Source organism: Lycorma delicatula, chromosome 2 (genome assembly GCF_047948215.1).
Source record: "Lycorma delicatula isolate Av1 chromosome 2, ASM4794821v1, whole genome shotgun sequence".
Classification (NCBI taxonomy): Eukaryota; Metazoa; Arthropoda; class Insecta; order Hemiptera; family Fulgoridae; genus Lycorma; species Lycorma delicatula.
In genome coordinates, this window is record NC_134456.1 from 83,352,883 (window position 1) to 83,370,521 (window position 17,639).

General features: G+C 27.5%; 1 protein-coding gene across 8 annotated transcripts in view; it reads right to left on the bottom strand.

Annotated features, from left to right (window-relative positions):
* Window positions 1–17,639, bottom strand: part of LOC142318955 (uncharacterized) — a 231,678-nt gene that overhangs the window by 22,703 nt on the left and 191,336 nt on the right. For 4 of the 8 annotated variants that reach the window (XM_075355651.1, XM_075355646.1, XM_075355647.1 and 1 more), the window contains 2 exons: window positions 15,161–15,590; window positions 3,997–4,209 (listed from right to left, as the gene is read on the bottom strand). In XM_075355651.1, coding sequence (XP_075211766.1) covers window positions 3,997–4,209; window positions 15,161–15,590 — 643 coding nt within the window. Of the gene's footprint in view, window positions 1–3,996; window positions 4,210–5,168; window positions 5,280–11,434; window positions 11,456–15,160; window positions 15,591–17,639 lie in introns of those variants that run through there. The other 4 variants (XM_075355648.1, XM_075355653.1, XM_075355654.1 and 1 more) reach the window with 4 other exon arrangements.

A 17,639-nucleotide genomic window follows, 5' to 3' on the forward strand; every position in this document is an offset into this window, starting at 1 on the left:
GTTAAAGAATTGTACATAACAAAATATTTCATGGTCCGATTTCACCCATTAACGAACTCGACCGAGATTTTGGGTCGTTGACCCAAAAATTAAAATTAAAATTATTGATACAATAATTTTATGTATCAATTTGAAAGTGATTGGTACAAAATTACGGCAGTTATCATGTCCACAAGAAAGTGAAATATATATATACATATAAATGTGTATATAAACTTTTGAACTGACATTGGTTTTGGGGTCTGGGGGATGTGAAACCCGAAGATATGTCAAAATTTTCCAGAAGTCAAATCAAATCATTGTACCCATTACAATAGGTAGCTTTCTTATGAAATCTACCTAAAACTTCCATCAGTATTGATTTAAAATAATACAAAATACAAAAAATTGAGTTTAATATTAATTCTCTTTCTTTTTAATAATGAGATGTGTTAATATAGGAGATATTGATAAAATTATGCTAATTACAGTTTGCATCCCAATATACAGTGATTTAAAAATTAAAATAGTCACTTTTGGAATCTATTTTTCAAATGTGGAAATTATTACTTAAATGGATTGACAGGAAATTTCTTGTTTATATGCTCTGCAAATCATATAAAGCTATCAACATTGTAGTCCAATTCAGCACAAAATATATGAATGAAGACATATCTTCACTTAACTTTTACAGAGCATTTTTGCGATAATGTTGTTTTAAGTCATCTATATCAACAGAAAGAGGAGGAACAAAAACTCTCTTCTATAAAATTCCATAAAAAGCAAGCAGTTACAAGGCATTATGTCTGGACATAATAAGTAGTAGTAAGTGAATATTTTGTTAATTGTTACATAATGTTCAGCCAAACTGAAGCAAAATGAAAATATTGCATTATACAATCAATGTTAATTGAAGAAATATAGGTTACAGCTGAAACTGTAAGAAATATGATTTAATTAATGTTCAACTCTTAAAATTTAGTATAATTCAAAAAAAACTTTAAAATCTGCTGAAAATGAAATTCTAAATTAGAAAAATATAAAATTTTATACAAATTTAACAGGATTTATCAAAGCAGTGTAATGATACTAAAAGTGAAATAAAATACTCTTCTGAAAATAATCAGAAAAAACATTACAATATCACATATATGAAATATTTTTATCAAATAAAATATGAAATTTGGTAAAGTAATAGATTAAAAATGATTGATTTTACTTTTTTAAAGAAATAATAAAACTATGCATAATTAGCACATGAACAAATATATAAAAAATATTATAACAATTAACACTATGGATGAGATATGTAAGTTAATAGTTAATATCCTGTAAAAAAGAAGTTATTTGTCAAACATTTTTCTTAATCACAGTTTGCTGTGCACTCATAGCTGAAACATTACATCTGGTATAAATAAATAAAAAGTACTGATAGATAAAAAGAAATCATAGTTGGTTAAAAAAAAAGTGATTTTAACACAAAATTTTCCATTTTGGATTAAAAAAAATCATAAAATAAAAAGTAAATTTACCATTCATATTATTTAGTTAATAAATGCACTCAATCACTTTATCTTAACAAAAAATAAATAAAACAACTAATATACTCTGAATTAGTATAATCCTGATTATAGAGAGCTATTAAATACGAGGTCTGTTCATAAAATAATTGAAAAGTTTTAATTACGCACCAACGGAGATATTTAGCGACATGTGGTTGGCAGCATTGTGTTCCGCATAACCTCCTCTATAACCAGATGTTTGTGGATTGTTGATATCTCATTTAGTTTGCATGTTATTGTTATTTGAGTGCAACATGTTTAAATGTTACTAGCGATTTTTATAATTTGCGCATTTTCAAGAGCAAACATTCAACGTAAAATTTTCGTGAAACTGCAGAAAACTTTCAAAAAAACCTTTCAACTTTTGAAAAAAGCTTATGGAAGTGATGTTCTGGATCGTAAGAAATGTTACAAATGGTTTTCACGATTTAAAAGTGGTCGTCAGTCAATCGAAGATGACCCTCGACCAGGAAGGCCTTCGACTTCCAACTGATGGTACCTGCGTTCAGAAAATCAACGATTTGGTGTTCAGGTCGCTGATCAACTGTCAGAGAACTTGCAGAAGAGGTTAGCATCTCAATTAGATCATACCATGACATTTTGACTGAAAAATTGAACATGCATTGAGTTGAAGCAAAGTTTGTTCCAAGTTTGATGACCGAACAACAAAAAGAACATCGAGTGGATGTTTGTCGGCAACTTCTAGAACAAGCTGATGACGATGAAACATTCATGCAAAAGATCATAACGGAAGACGAAAGCTGGGTTTACGACTGCAATATTGAGACAAAAAAAGTTAAATCATCAAAAAATCATTGCTACCACTTAAAAAACCGTTGCACTCAAATAACAATAACATGAAACTTAACAAGATGTCAACAATCCAAGAAAATGTGGTTACAGAGGAGGTTTGTGAAACACAATGCTGCCAACTGCATGTCACTAAATATCGCTGTTTGTGCGTAATTAAAAATCGGTTATTTTCTGAACACACTTCATATATATGCACATCTAATTTTTTAACACAGAAATGTCTTACATAAAATAACATTACTGGTCAATAAATATAATTCCACTTATTAACCTTTAATTTTTTTTTTAAAAGATAATTTTATTTTGATTAGTATTAACAAAAAAACAAATAGTGAAGAAAAAATAAATATATTCTTTAAACAACATTAAGAGATATATTTAGACTAATAATCTTTAGCAATAATAAATGTGTATCTTGCATTTTCACAAAATTAAATTATTAAAATTACACATTTTTTCTTCTAAAAATAGCATTAAAAATCCAGCAGATCAATTGAAAATAATTTTCAGATCATTTCACAAATTAAAAAAAAATCTTATGGTTTGTAATGTAATTGAATAATTGATAAAAAAAAAATACTTGATATATAAATGTTAATAATGAAAAAGTAGATTTATCATGAAAATATTAAATGAATATAAAAATTAGTTCCCATTAATATAAGACTGAAGTTTGAAAATGTCTTTAAAATAACAACGGCAAAATTGTTTTAATAGTACATCAGATACTAATAATAGGGTTATTTTTTTTGGATTGCCTTGGTTAGGAGTCCAATATATATATAAATTATTATATACATATATTTTACATAAACAAGTGTAGTTTTAATAATGTATTTAAAAAAATATTATTAAGATATGGGAAACCTATGAAAGGATTACAATTACACCTGGCAAGTGTTCTTATCACATTGATAATATATTTTACTAAATATATTTAATATTTTATTGATGCTTTATCAAATAGCATCTGCAGTTATTATTGTAATGGTACATCACGGTTCCAAACAATGATATTTTTGTTGTTGATAATAAAAAATTTATTAAAACCACAAATCAATTAAAACATTGATTTTAATTTCAAATTAACTAAAATTTTTCTGAATTGTTTAAGTAGCTCTGACAAATATACATTTACAATAAGTTGGTCATTTATTATTTTTTTAAAAATATTTTTAAATTTAAGATTTTAAAATAATTTACAAATAAAAAAAAATCTAACAGAATCTTCTGAAATAAATACATAAAAATTAGAAAATAAGATTCAATAACTGTCCTCTAAACAAGCCTTCGTTTATATTTTACTGAAATTTACAGATACACCACACAAAATAATTAAAAATGATCAAGCCATGAATATAATACAAAAATTATGACAAAAAATAATATAATCTCAATGTATTAAAATAAAATACTTATTTTAAAACAACAGGTAATAAAATATATATGAGTATAAGTAAAAAAAAGATACCGAAAAAATTTACAAATTTTGTATCGTGCATTAAAATATGATTCATGCTTTACAAGTAATAACAAATAAAAAACAAAGGACAGATGTTAAAAGAAAATTAAATAAATTTTGTCAAGATTGCATGCTATAACGAAAAAAGCCTAAGTTTAATTGCTTTTTATATGGCCGTACATCACGCCGTCGTATTTCTTGTTGAAGACGCAGTTTATCATTGGCTAGTCGAGTCCTCTCCAGGACCATCTCAGAGACATTAAGCGTGGCGGCATCCAACTGCCTTCTCCAATCCACCTCCCTTTCATTTTGTTCTCGAGCTGCCTCCATGATCTGACCTCGCCAAACTGCTTCTTGATGCTGCCCACATTCCCACCACCACGTCAAATTAATCTTTAAATTTTTTTGTCATTTAATAAGATCAAAACTTGTGCCAGCAGTTTAGTGCTTTAATTTTAATTCATTATAAAAAAAAATTATGTACAAAAAATATTAAGTGATTGGCAATTCACTCAAATCAATTATCGAGTGAAATAAGATTAAAGTTATTACAGTGAAAATCAGCCGTTATACTATTGCCTAGTTGACTTGTATTAAAAAATTCAAGAACAATATGTAATTTCTTTTCTCCTAATAGCACACTTCAATAGGCAATAATTAAATCTGTTAGGAAATGTGCACAAAACATCTTTTGTTATCAGAGCAGCTTTCCACAAAAACATAATTTGAAGTGAAATACCTTTAAATGAGATGAAAAATTTTAAAGAAAAAAAGAATGATTTTACTATACTAATTAAAAGAACATAAATTTAATAAGATTTTTCAGCAGAATTAAAATGAGAAAATACAACATTTTAGAGGTTATAAGAACGATAAAATAAATTCTTTAGTAATATAGAAGAGAAATAATATTTGAATGATACACTATGATGAAAAAAGTATAAATGATGTGTGATATTCACATTCACTATTTTTTTTAGTTATTCATACTAGTGATACAAATAGGTGAAGTGGCCTTCAACATTTTTAATATACTTTTAAGAATACAAAATGTATGATGAGCCTCTAATAAGAATGATATAATATATTAGTTAATGTGATGAAAATTTTTATTTGTAAGATGGACAGAATCCATATAATTCAACAGGATTATCTAGGCATATTGGATAAATCCAGTAAGTGGAGTTTTTATTTGTTTATACAATCAAAGATCACATATTAAGGGAAGTAAGGATGCAGGCTGACAATTCATTACAAAGAAAAATAAACAGACTGGTTTGAAGGATCATAACTAGGTTTATTTTTATCATTACTGCTAACATAACTCATTTAAATCCTTTTATCACCAAAAAATGTAAAATTAACTCTTCAGAAAAGTGAGAACTCTTTAATATATACAGTAACCGCCACGTAATGGCGAGCTTGGATGATCAGCCTGCACGTCACTGCTATAATATTGTTCTCTGAAACATTGGCACACCATGATTAGTCATCTCTAGTATCATAAACATGATACGTGATATGTTGGGTAGTAATCATCACCACTCCAAGGTTGCCATTACTTGTTGGCGACTGTACTGTTTGATAAATTGGACTACAATTAAAGGAAATGTTAAAACACAAAACCAAAAGTGGTTTTATAATAAAAACAAAAATATTTTAACACTCAATTTTTACCAAAATTTTCAAAAAGCAACATAATTTTTTCTGTAATAAAAAAACCATATTATTGTAATTTTTCATTAACATCATGAACAACCAATATGTAAAAAAAGATTATTATACAGTAAAAAAAAAAAAATAACGGGACTGTTGGTAAAAGTTTTAATCTTTTTAATTTTATACTAAATTAGGCTAAGATGTAAATAAAGTACATAGAAATGAAGTACACAAGTAAAAATTAAAAGTGTTCCCTCATGAACCTGCAAACAAAATATGTAAAAACTGATATTTATCATTTTCAAAATTTACATATAAAATAAATCCGGTACATTTATAAAAAAGACCTGGAAGAAATGTATGATTTGTAGTCATCATTAACTTTAATTGAACATCATATTATTAAGTACAGTACAGCTAATTTAGTAACTCTTCAATAAAACAGATGAATGAAGCTGTAATATAAACTTGGATAAAATTACAAATATTAAAAAAATTAATAAATGAAGTAAATACAGAACAATGTGTTACATTAGATGAGTAACTTAATTTTTTAAAACAAGATTTCAGCAATAAACTTTTCAAATTTTAATATATAATTATTTTTAGTTCAAAATATTTATGAATGAATAGGAAAATAACTTGTATAAATAAATAATGTGAGATTAACTTTGTCTTTCAATATTTGAAAAATTTTCCTTAATTTGCAATATGGGCTGAAACAGATGTACATGTGTTCATAACATTGTATTTTTTAAAATTACATTTAAAAGAATTTAATTTAAAAATATCTTTATTGTACAGAGTCTTCATAAAAGAATGGATTTTAACATGGATTAAATGAAATAAAAACACAATTGATGTTGTTTATTTACTGAATTTATCATCTCAGGCAGTTTTTTTTTTCATAACTAATAAATTTGAACAAGTGCACCATTAGTCACTCAGAATGCCCAATCGATACTCAGTTTCTGCCTACACCTGAATTCAACATACCTTCTGTTATGGTTACAATCGCTTCATTAATCCTTTCCTTTAAGTGAAATAGGTTGCGTATTTTTTGTGAATAAATGTTTTTTATATACCCCCACATGAAAAAACACAAGGTCTTGGGTTTAGGGTATAGGTTCTGGCCGGCCTATCCATCGATGTCAAAATTTCCCATTCAAACCCTGGATGACGAATGTGTTAAAGCGGGATGCACCATTTTGTTGGAAATGAATTCATTGTATGTTTTCGAGTTCATTTGATCAAGAAAAGCAATAATTTTTTAACATATTGAGATATAAATTTCCATTAATAGTCTTTTCAGTGAAGAAAAATGGCTCGATTACATGATTTGTGCTCAACACACTCATTAATATAGAATATAGCTTCATCTATAAAAATTATATCATTCATAAAAATGAATCATATCAATCATAAAAATGATTCATTTTCATTAATTTTGTGTTAAGTTTCAACAGTGGAATCGAAATGTTGTTCTCTGTCATCAGGTTTCAACTCCTGCAGTAGCTGGATCTTTATGCGTGTAAATTCAATCTTTTGGGTAAAACTTAGTGAGTGAATTGTTGTTTTAGGAATATCAAACTCGAGGCTTCGACAAGAGATAAATTTGTTAGGAAATCTGATTGCAGATAGTCTCTTGTTCAACAGTTTCATCTGATACTAGTGGTCTGCTGGTTGATTTTCCTTGAGAACAGATCCAATTTCTTCAAACTGTTTGAATCAACGTCGTTATATTATTTTCATGTGTGGCTCTTTTCTATATTCATGTCGAATTGCAAGCTGAACTAAACTTACAGACTTTAATCAGCCTGCCACAAAACACACTTTGCTTTTTCTTGAACAGTAAACATAGTAACACACTAAACACACCTCAGCAACAATACAAAAACTGGTGAGGTAGTTTGAAGTCCTGTTACACAAACCTTTGGGTTGGAGGCTATCAGGGCTACCAACATAACTTCTCAAACTTTCCCTACTGCCTTGATCTGAATTACAAAAACCTCCCCACCATTCTTTTATGAAGACCCTGTACAGTAAAATGGGACCCCACATGTCCAATCTTTCTTTCGTTTATTAGTTTCTGCTCCAAAAAAAACAAAAAAACTGTATATATATATATATATATATATATATGGTTATTTTAAATTCCTTATTCAATGTGAGCTAATCTGTGTAAGTCATTCAATTTTTTTGATTTGGGTGGTCAATCATTTATTGTAATTACATTTTTTTAATCAGTCATAAGTTGAATGCTAAGTATTGATGAACATTCTTACAATCAAAATTATTGTGTAATTTTAATAAATTACCAATGGAATACTGTTACATTAACTAATTTTGATTACTGTTGCAAAAAAAAAAAAATTAAAATATATCCAAATGAATCAATTATTTTTCAGTTAAGCATCCCAGATATAACATGAGATTCTAAATCAGAATGAATTTATGATCCAATAATTAAATCACCAACTTACAAAAAAAAATTTCACCCAAAAGATAATGATAAAAAGATTAATATATTGGTAACTTCTTCACATACCATCAAGATGATAATGTAAAACCAGTAAGAAAATGTGAAATTAAAATATCAGCAAAAGAAAATCACAATAAAACAAAGCAGAAATATTTATAGATTCATCTAGCGATATAAACAAATCATTCAATGTAACTAGGACAATAAAGAGTTTAAAGTAAAAGTTGCACCACGCGTTAAAGGGGTGCAATACATCAGGATATGACCTGAAGGAAGATGATAAGGCTGAAGATAAGACCTGAATTCCCTCAATCTGAGTTTCACTGACACCAAGCAAACAGCACAGAGAAATGACATGAAATAAGGATAAAGTGTCATTTATGATCCATACTACAGGATACTGTGCTTGCCGTTAGAGTGATTTATCACACTATATTTCATCACTCACTTTCATATAAATATTACTTGCAAAATATTTGAAAAAAGAAAACAAAAAAATTTAATAAGAAAACTTACCTAGCATAAGAACCCAAACATAGCAGAATGCACATAATGTTATTAAAAAGGCCCTTTTAGAAGATTCTAGTTTTTTTCTTAAAGAAATATTTTTCAGATAAATGATAACCTACCAATCTAAAAAAGTAATGATGAAATATAAAACTTATCTATATTCTTTTGATAATAAAATCACAATTTACAAATTTGAGAACATATAGAATGAGTAGATAATGTCAATTAAAAATTTCAATCCAACAATAGACAGACAAATGCATTATTCATCTGGTTAGTTTTTGGGTACCTTCTATTAAAAATAAAAAAAAAAAAATGTTTGGGGAAAGTATGAATGTGAATTATTTTCAGTTACGATATATGTAATAAACTATGAGTATAATTCAGTGAAAACGAGTGATAAAATATTACTCTAAAAGATTAAGAACATCAATTTGACAAAACAAAAACTGTAATAACAAAATGCAAATTTAATTTAATTTTTACACTGAAAAAATACTTTAGCCAGAGTTTTATTAAAACTATTACATGAAGAATTTTTATTCATCTAATAGAACCCTTTAATGCTTCAATATGTTAAAAAAAAAGGAATTAACATTAAATTCTTCTCAATTTGTATACCAGATGGGCAAGCCAACTTGCATTTATAAGGAAAATTCAATAATTAACAAGACAAATTGATGTAGAGAAAAAACGATTCATTCAATAACAATGAAACTTTTTGAGAGTCAAGTTGGCAACCTTGGAAACACATTTAATAAGTTGTTCGATCATAATTAATCTAAACATAACCTCTTTTGTTGATTTCAGAATGTCAGCTCCACTTAAAATGTGTGTGCTGGAAGAGCAATGTTAAGCGTTAAGTTTTTTGCTATCAAAAGGTATGAAACCAATGGAAATTTACTCAAGAATATTGGAAGAGTATGATGAAAAGTGTTTAAACCAGGTTAACATGTTTAAGAGAGTGAAACAGTTTAATTCAAGCAGAACAAGTGTGATTGATTTCCATCACTCTGGAAAACCAGTTGAAGTTTTGACTACCGCACTGCAATATCGCATAAATAATCTTATTTGGAAAGTAAAAATTTCCTAACTTGCTAGTTTGTGTAATATTAGTGTTGGAACTGTGCATTCAATTGTTCATGACATGCTGCATTATTGCAAAACATTTTTGAGATGGGTTTCAAAACGGTTGACTCAAACCCATAACAACACCTGGAGAAATGCTCAAGTTGGGTTGGGAGATATTGCCACATCCTCCTTACAACTCACACCTTGCCCATCCAATTATCATTTGTTTGGCTGATCAAAGATTTTTCATGCGGCAAGAAGTTCGACGACAATGAAGCAGTAAAAAAAATTAATGGTTCAAACTACAAGGTAAAGATTTCTATACTGCAGGAATCACAAAGCTCACAGAATGGTGGGACAAGTGTCTAAATGTTGCTGGAAACTATGTTGAAAAGTAATGTAAGTTTCATTGTCATTGAATAAATAGTTTTTTCTCTACATCAATTTATCTCGTTAATTATTATGTCCCTTGTATGTGTGCTGTTTTGGTTGAGTTGACTAATTAGTATATTAACACTTCAAAATACCTTTTTTACAAAATAAATGAAATTTCAAACCAAAACTCATTATTTTTTAAACAAGTTCAATGTTTATCTTATTTTATAACATATGAACATACTTACATGACATAAAAAGATGTTTATCCATTTTAAACATAGAAACATATTTACATGAAATAAATTGGTAAAGTTTTCCTACATGGTTATGTTAAGTATTACATGTTTTGTCAATGTACTTTATTTTCTGAATTATATTCTTGGAAAATTCACACAAGACGATTTATATTACATAAATATTTCATGAAAGTACAGTTTCATCTTCTTGGTTTATTAGACAAGTTAAAATATATATTCTAATAATTTTTAACTGGCTTGTTTTTAAGGGTACAGAAACCAAGGAAAGGATTAAAATTACTTTTTTGTTATAAAAAAAAATCAGTATTGTCGATTCTTAGAAATATAGTTATATCCACATATTTTTAATTCATCTTTAATTATATATATAATTAAACAATTAACATTTTAAGTTATATAACCAATTTTCAGTTTTAATCGTGCTTATTGAAGCTAGATTTCTTAAAATGGTAAACTATGCTTTGATTTTTGACATTTCTATACTAATAAAATCACACCTTGACATCTACTAAATAATATAATAGCAACGTCACTCTGCAAGCACTGCTTATCAGTTGTATTCTGTTAGATTTGTATAATTTAATTAAAATATAAATCTAGTATTTATACTTTTTACTATTGTTGTAAGTCAATTCAAAGTTAAATTATGAGTCAATATAGTTAACGGTAGTTTTAATAAACATTAAAATTTCAAATTAACTAACTATTTTTATTCATAAATTGTTAAATTTGGTTTAATATTTTTGATATAACAGAATAACAAGCACAAATACTTTTTTCATACTAGCAAAAATGTTTACTAACATGCGTCTATGAGTTTTCATGGTAATTCTGATATCATTATAACATGTATTGCATAATTATTTCTTTATCTATTATCTCTTTTTATAACTATAGATTATTTTTTATAAGAAACAATTTAATTTTCATGTTATAATTAACTAAGAAATGGACTGCTATATAACAAATCTCATAAGTTTAATGTCAAAAAAAAAAAAAACAATTGAATATTTTATAATTTAGTTGTAAAAGATGGTATAATAAGAAATATGTGTCAACTTTAATCAAGTCTCCATCAGGCATGAAAGTCAAGATTAACTTCCCTATACTGAGCTTGTTAAACAGTAAATAAGATTCTTAATAGTCATAGCTAAACTTATCAAAATTTAGGAAGCTCAGTTGACATGCAGGTTGAAAGATAAATTTTTGGACCAGCAACTGACTTCTTGCTACCTATGATGTCTTGTCACAGTTCATTATCCTCTCCTATGTGCTATTAGCTCTGTCAACAATATTTCAAACAGGGCTCAAGTAGAACTATAGTATATATGGTGTCTATGCTTTCTAAACACTGATGAGTAATACACTAGTCATGCTGAATTAAGATAAAAGGTGAATATTTTTATCTTTTATCTTAATTCAGCATTAACAATTTTCTATAATATGAAACATATACTAAACGGTAAATAAAATTAAGAAAATCAACATGACTACTTATTTTACATGAATAATTATTTCATTGCAAGTTTCACATTTTGCTGATAATGAAAATTTTTTTCTAAAACAGTATCCTGTAATAAATAAAAACATTAATAAAAGATTTAGGTAAAATTTTATAAATACATTTTTCAGCAATATTTAAGAACAATCAATACTTTATTCAATATTAAATGTAAGTAATAGAGAAACGGTAATTAAGTGTTAAAGAAGGACATCAGATTGAAGTCTAGTCTACCCAGTTATATTTTACTATTATATGTGGTACACTGTGACCTGTTAATGATTTATTAACTACAGTGCATCTTGATCTGGTAACTCAAGGATAAACACAGCTATTTATATATTTAAATTATTCAAGAGTTGGCTAGTCTGAGTTATAGAAAAGAAAAAGAGTAGCTTAATGGACGGTAAAAAGAAACTGTTATCATAAGAACAGCACTACTATCTATAAGCCTTGAATGAATTAAACCGCATAGATATTGCAGGTAATTCTGCAATATTATATTACTCAATAAATCATTATTACAAATAATTTTTCTGTATGTTATTATGGTATACATTATAGCAAAATATGCTCTAAATATGCTTCCTCATATATTTGAAATAAGTCGTGGTTTAAGTTATAATTACTAGTAAAGAATTTCTTAAAATATGTTATTTAAATATAAATAAAAATTAAAACAAAATATTTAAATGAAAATGGAAATAAAAAAGAATTTATAATAACTTTAATATAATACAATATACAACATCGCTTTTCATACTGAACAAAATTTTCAATGTAATAAACCTACAGAAATAAATTTGACTGACATATAACCTCACTTTATCACTTCTTTATTCACACTCTAAGGTTTAAATAAAAAATTAAATTGCTGTCTTTCATATTAATCACATTGCTGTAATTTGAAATTCTATTAAAAGTGATATTTTAAGACATAACTAAGTAAAGGTACAACTTTTTTATTTATTTCAAAAATAGTAATAATTTATAATTTAATTGGAGAGAAGACAGATTACTTAACTTTCAAACAAAACCCTATTCAACTATTAAAATGCCAATAAATTGGAACCATTACAATGAAATAAAAAAAAAAATAATAATAAAACTTCATTCCTACTTAATTTCTATAGAAATAAAATTAATATTCCCATATGGCTTGTTTTTTCCAGTTACAATATATTTAAATATATATATATAAAAGATTATGGTGATTTATTTATTACATAAACTGAAAGATTAAGTACGGCAGTATGGTATTTAAACTTTTTAATTTATTAAAAATAAGAAGCCAAACTGTAATTTGAAAACCCGAAACTTTTGATATGAGTAGTTAAGATGCTACCAATCTTGGCCATACACATCAGCATGAAAATAATGCAAGTTAAATTTATGTAACTCAAGCTCTTGCTGTATACTATTAATTAAGTAGGTGTATAATTTAAAACACTGAATCTAATTATTATTATAAATTCAATAAACAAAAATCTAAATAAATGAAACTGATGCAGTCTCTAAACATAAATAAGGATTAAAATTATATGACTTCATCTGGTGAAAACTGCAACATTAAAAAACACCCCTACAATTATAAAAAGAATTACTTCAACAGAAGTTTAGTAATGAAAAAGAATTTGCATAAGATTCTTTCAATATTTATTTGATTTATCAGGGATTATTTAAAAAAATTGTGACATTCTAAAAAAAATTGCAATCCTTATATAAGTTACTGTCTCTTTCACTATTTTCTCCCTTTTTATACTTACGATAGTACTATTATGGGAATTGTCAGCCACAACCCTGTCTCTTACTATGTTGCCACTTTCTAAAAGCTGACAGTACATCAGTTTCTTTACTGGAGTAGCAACTCTACCTGTGAAGGTTTTGTTTCCTAATCTGGAATTGTACAAACCGAGTTACCAATCAAGTTTTTTTTTTGTTGGTTTTTTCTGGGTGAAAAACGCTTATGTATCACATTATATCTCAATTAAAATTTCCAACTGCTATACAGCAAGAATAGCAGAAAAACACTACTGTAATTTAAATATTTAATTATAAATGGACAGCCCTAAAAATCATAGAACATAAGATAAAAATATTTTGTTATCGCCTAGAATAGTTTGAGTGTTAATCCCTAGTTGAAACTTTCAATGCAATGCCGCATAACAGATACATTCCAGAAGGATGTGGTGCACCGGTAGTCACAGTGAGCACAAACTGGTGAATCTCTTCCGAGTCATCAGATATCCATGAGTGAGCCTAGTATGCACTATTTGCAAATGGAAGATAATAACCTCCTCCCGATGGTTATTTCTGCATGAGGAGCTCTATAGTGGAGCTTCAGGACAGTGTTCTTAACTGGGTGAAGTTTATTATTTATGGTAGCATCCCAATCAGTTTGCCACTCATCATGAATTACCCCTTCAGGAAACAGACAAGATTATCAGGAATCAGCCAATCTAGTTATCCCAGATTTCTTACTCTCCATAAAAGCCAAAAAATACCGTCTGCTATATATGGGGCATACCAAACATCTGGGTTCTGATTATTAATATTCTAGTATATTAGTATTTCATACTGTTAATACATCTGTAATAACTTGTTGACGGGTAAAGAGTGTAATTGTACACTAATAGTTAATACAGGGTCGCAAAGTATATATAAAAATTATCCATTATTAAAAATTAACAAACTGATGGTTCTGCAACAAGTAGAACATCTCGGAAAGAAACATCTTGGAGATGTGTTCGGATAACACAACACCTGAAGCCACATCTAATGAACTGTTACCTATAAATCACTAAAGTTAAACAAAATTGGGCAGATTTACAATGTGAAGTTAGCATTTATTGAAAATAAATAAATAAATAAAAAAATAATAATGCTATTAATTTTATAAAACTATTATCATGCAATTCACATTTTGAAATGATTAGTTTCTTTAATGAATAGAGAATATTCATTAAATAAGGCGGCAATTCCCTTTGTACAAATAAGAAATGATAAAATGAGGTTTATTATAGTACATTCTTTACGGGATATTACATACTTCATCCAAAGACTACCCTACCCCTGCATATACAAAGGATAAAACAGGCGGAAATGTCATCTGAAAAACTTCATACAGAAATATTTATAAGTTTTATATATAAATTTTCATTAATATCAATTTTTGCAACAAAAAAACAATTTTTTTAAATAAATCATATTTTAATTATAACATTAATTTAAAGTAATATGAAAAAAATAATATACTTCATATTGTAATTTTTTTAAATATAATAGAACAAAAAATAAAATAAAAGTTAATTAGTTAATATTGCAGACAACTTGATGATATCTTATAATTAAATTAAATTTGGAAAAACCACCCAACACCAAAAGCAGAGTAGTACTGTTAAGGAGGTATACAGTAGTAAAAGAAACATGCAGATTTCCCAATACCTGTCATAAATATATATTAGAATAGAATAGAAATCTGCCTACCTTATGTTTCATTTCAAGATCTTTCAATTTAAACTCTGCCTGGGTGCACTGTTTGGAAGCAGCTTCCACTTGAACTCTTAGCCCCAATTCAAGCTCTGAATTAATTTTTTCCATTTCATGTATTTTTTGTTCGGCATCCTGTAATCTGTTATTAGCTTCTTCAGCCTCCTTTTGACAATTAAACCATTTTAATTTCCATTCTTCAACCTCTAATAGAGCTTTTTCCTCTTTATTTTTACATTCTTCTAACCTATTACTTACATCATTTAATTCTTTTTTGTTAATATCATTTTCTAATTTTAATCTTTCCAACTGTAAATTAATTTCATTCTTTTCTTCGGAAATTTTTTTAAGTTTAACTGTTAAATCATCGCATTCATTTTGTAAAGTTTTCATATTTCTTTGAATTTGATTTTCTTTTTCTAACCACCTGAAAATTAAAAAGAAAATTATTACTTAATTTTAAAAAAAATTGTGCCTGAAGTTTTATTAATAACTAGGAATTTTTTTATAAAGAAAATAAGTTTGCATATAATTATTTATATTTTAGAGATGCTTCTTATCCTATTTAGTAAGAAGTGGCCTCAGAATTATGTTTTATTTTAAAAGAAAGGAAAATCTTGCAAAGTACTGCAATCGTAACTACGCCGGTCTAGTCATATACCTTGCACAGTTTTTTCGCTTATATAGCTTGAATGAATTTCATAAAAACTTTCTGGTGAAGCTGGAATGTTTTGCAATTCCACTGCTGGGATTGCAGTTTTGGGTCTGACTTATTGAAATAAATAATGAAAAAATATTGAGATGCATTATGTAGAATCTTAGATTATATTATATCGCTCTGTTTTAATATCTAAAAATATTAATTTATCATATACTAATAGAAAGCTAAAATTTCACTTTACAAAAACCATTAATTACATTTCTTTAAAAGAAAATTATGTAAAAGCTATAGCTGGCGAAACTAAAGTTATCGCACATAGATGTAATGGCATTACATACAGCAGCTGATCTTTCTGGATTGTTTTATTTACAGTATACAAGAGAGTTTATTTTGTGTTCTATAAACTGTGACTTTCTGTTTTTTCTATATAAAGGTGTTGAAAATAAGTAAAATCTAATTCTTGTGACATTAGCAGTTATCTGAGTGAAATAGATGACATAAGTGATGCAAGTGATAAGTGATAAGTGACCCTTGGTATAATGTAAGAACTTATACAAATAATGCTTTTAAAATTTTTTTACACCTAACAAAATATTTGTATTGATGAATCAATAATAGGACAAAAAATCAGCATGTCTTTTATACAGCATATGCCAAATAAAAGTTATGCCTGATTTGGAGTGAAAAGATCTGAACTTTGTAGTAGTAGACCAGTTACATAGTGCATGTGGAACTATACAGTGGAAAAAACTTTTCAGAAGCTGGGGATGATCCTTTTGCTAAAAAAATATTTGATTCGATGAATAAGAGTAGGTTGTTACATAAGTGTTACCATTTGTTTAGGGACAACTTCTACACAAAATTTATCACTTGCTAAGAAGCTGTATGAGAAATATACTTATTTAACTAGTACACTGAACAAAAGATTTAGCCAAATCTCTCTTGCAGATCAAGTTAACAGCTCCACAGAGCATGTATTTTAGAAAAAATAAATTCCTTCTGTGTGGTTACAAGCAAAAGTAAACTCGGAGATCAGTGCATTTATTATCTACAGGCTGTCATGCTGGATAAGCTGTAATCCAAAGCAGAGTGGATTTCAGGTGAAAAATCCTGTCAATTTGAATATGGGAGGGGTGGGTTTGAATGATAAATCTATTTATCATATCTTATGTAGTAGATCGACCAAGAGATATTGGAAAAAACTCTTTCTATAATGACTGGATATGATCTGTTGAATGCCTATATTTTGTATGCAGATAATATAGACAACCTCTGAAACGATGGCACTTTGTTGTGACCATTGTGGAGGATCTAGTATATGAAGAAAATTTACCAGATCCAGTAATAGATGTCATCCCAGGTCTGGAAAGTACTGATAAACATGAACTGGTATATCACTCTGGTAACAAACATCGGCTTTGTTTGAACAAGCAAACAAAAAAAACAAGAAGCAATTTTTGGTCCCCAGATTGCAATTCTGGGATACACATTGCCTGCTATCAAAAACTGCAACACTTCTGGTGACCAGTGAAGTCAGGTAGGAAAAGACAGCATTTTGACTTGGAATCGGAAAAATTGTGCGACAGTTCACATGTACATATTATAATTTATCGTCAACATATTTTTTTTTTTTTTGGTTATATCAAGTTGTAAAATTTTATGTTTTTGGAATCTATTTAAAATTTTGGGTTTTTGTGTATAATGGAATAAAATAAGTGTAAAATTTGTGCTATCTAGAGTAAAAGTGAACAAAAAATTTAAAATTTAGTTTTTCTTATTAAGTGATGCCACCAGAATAAAAAGTATATTTCTAAT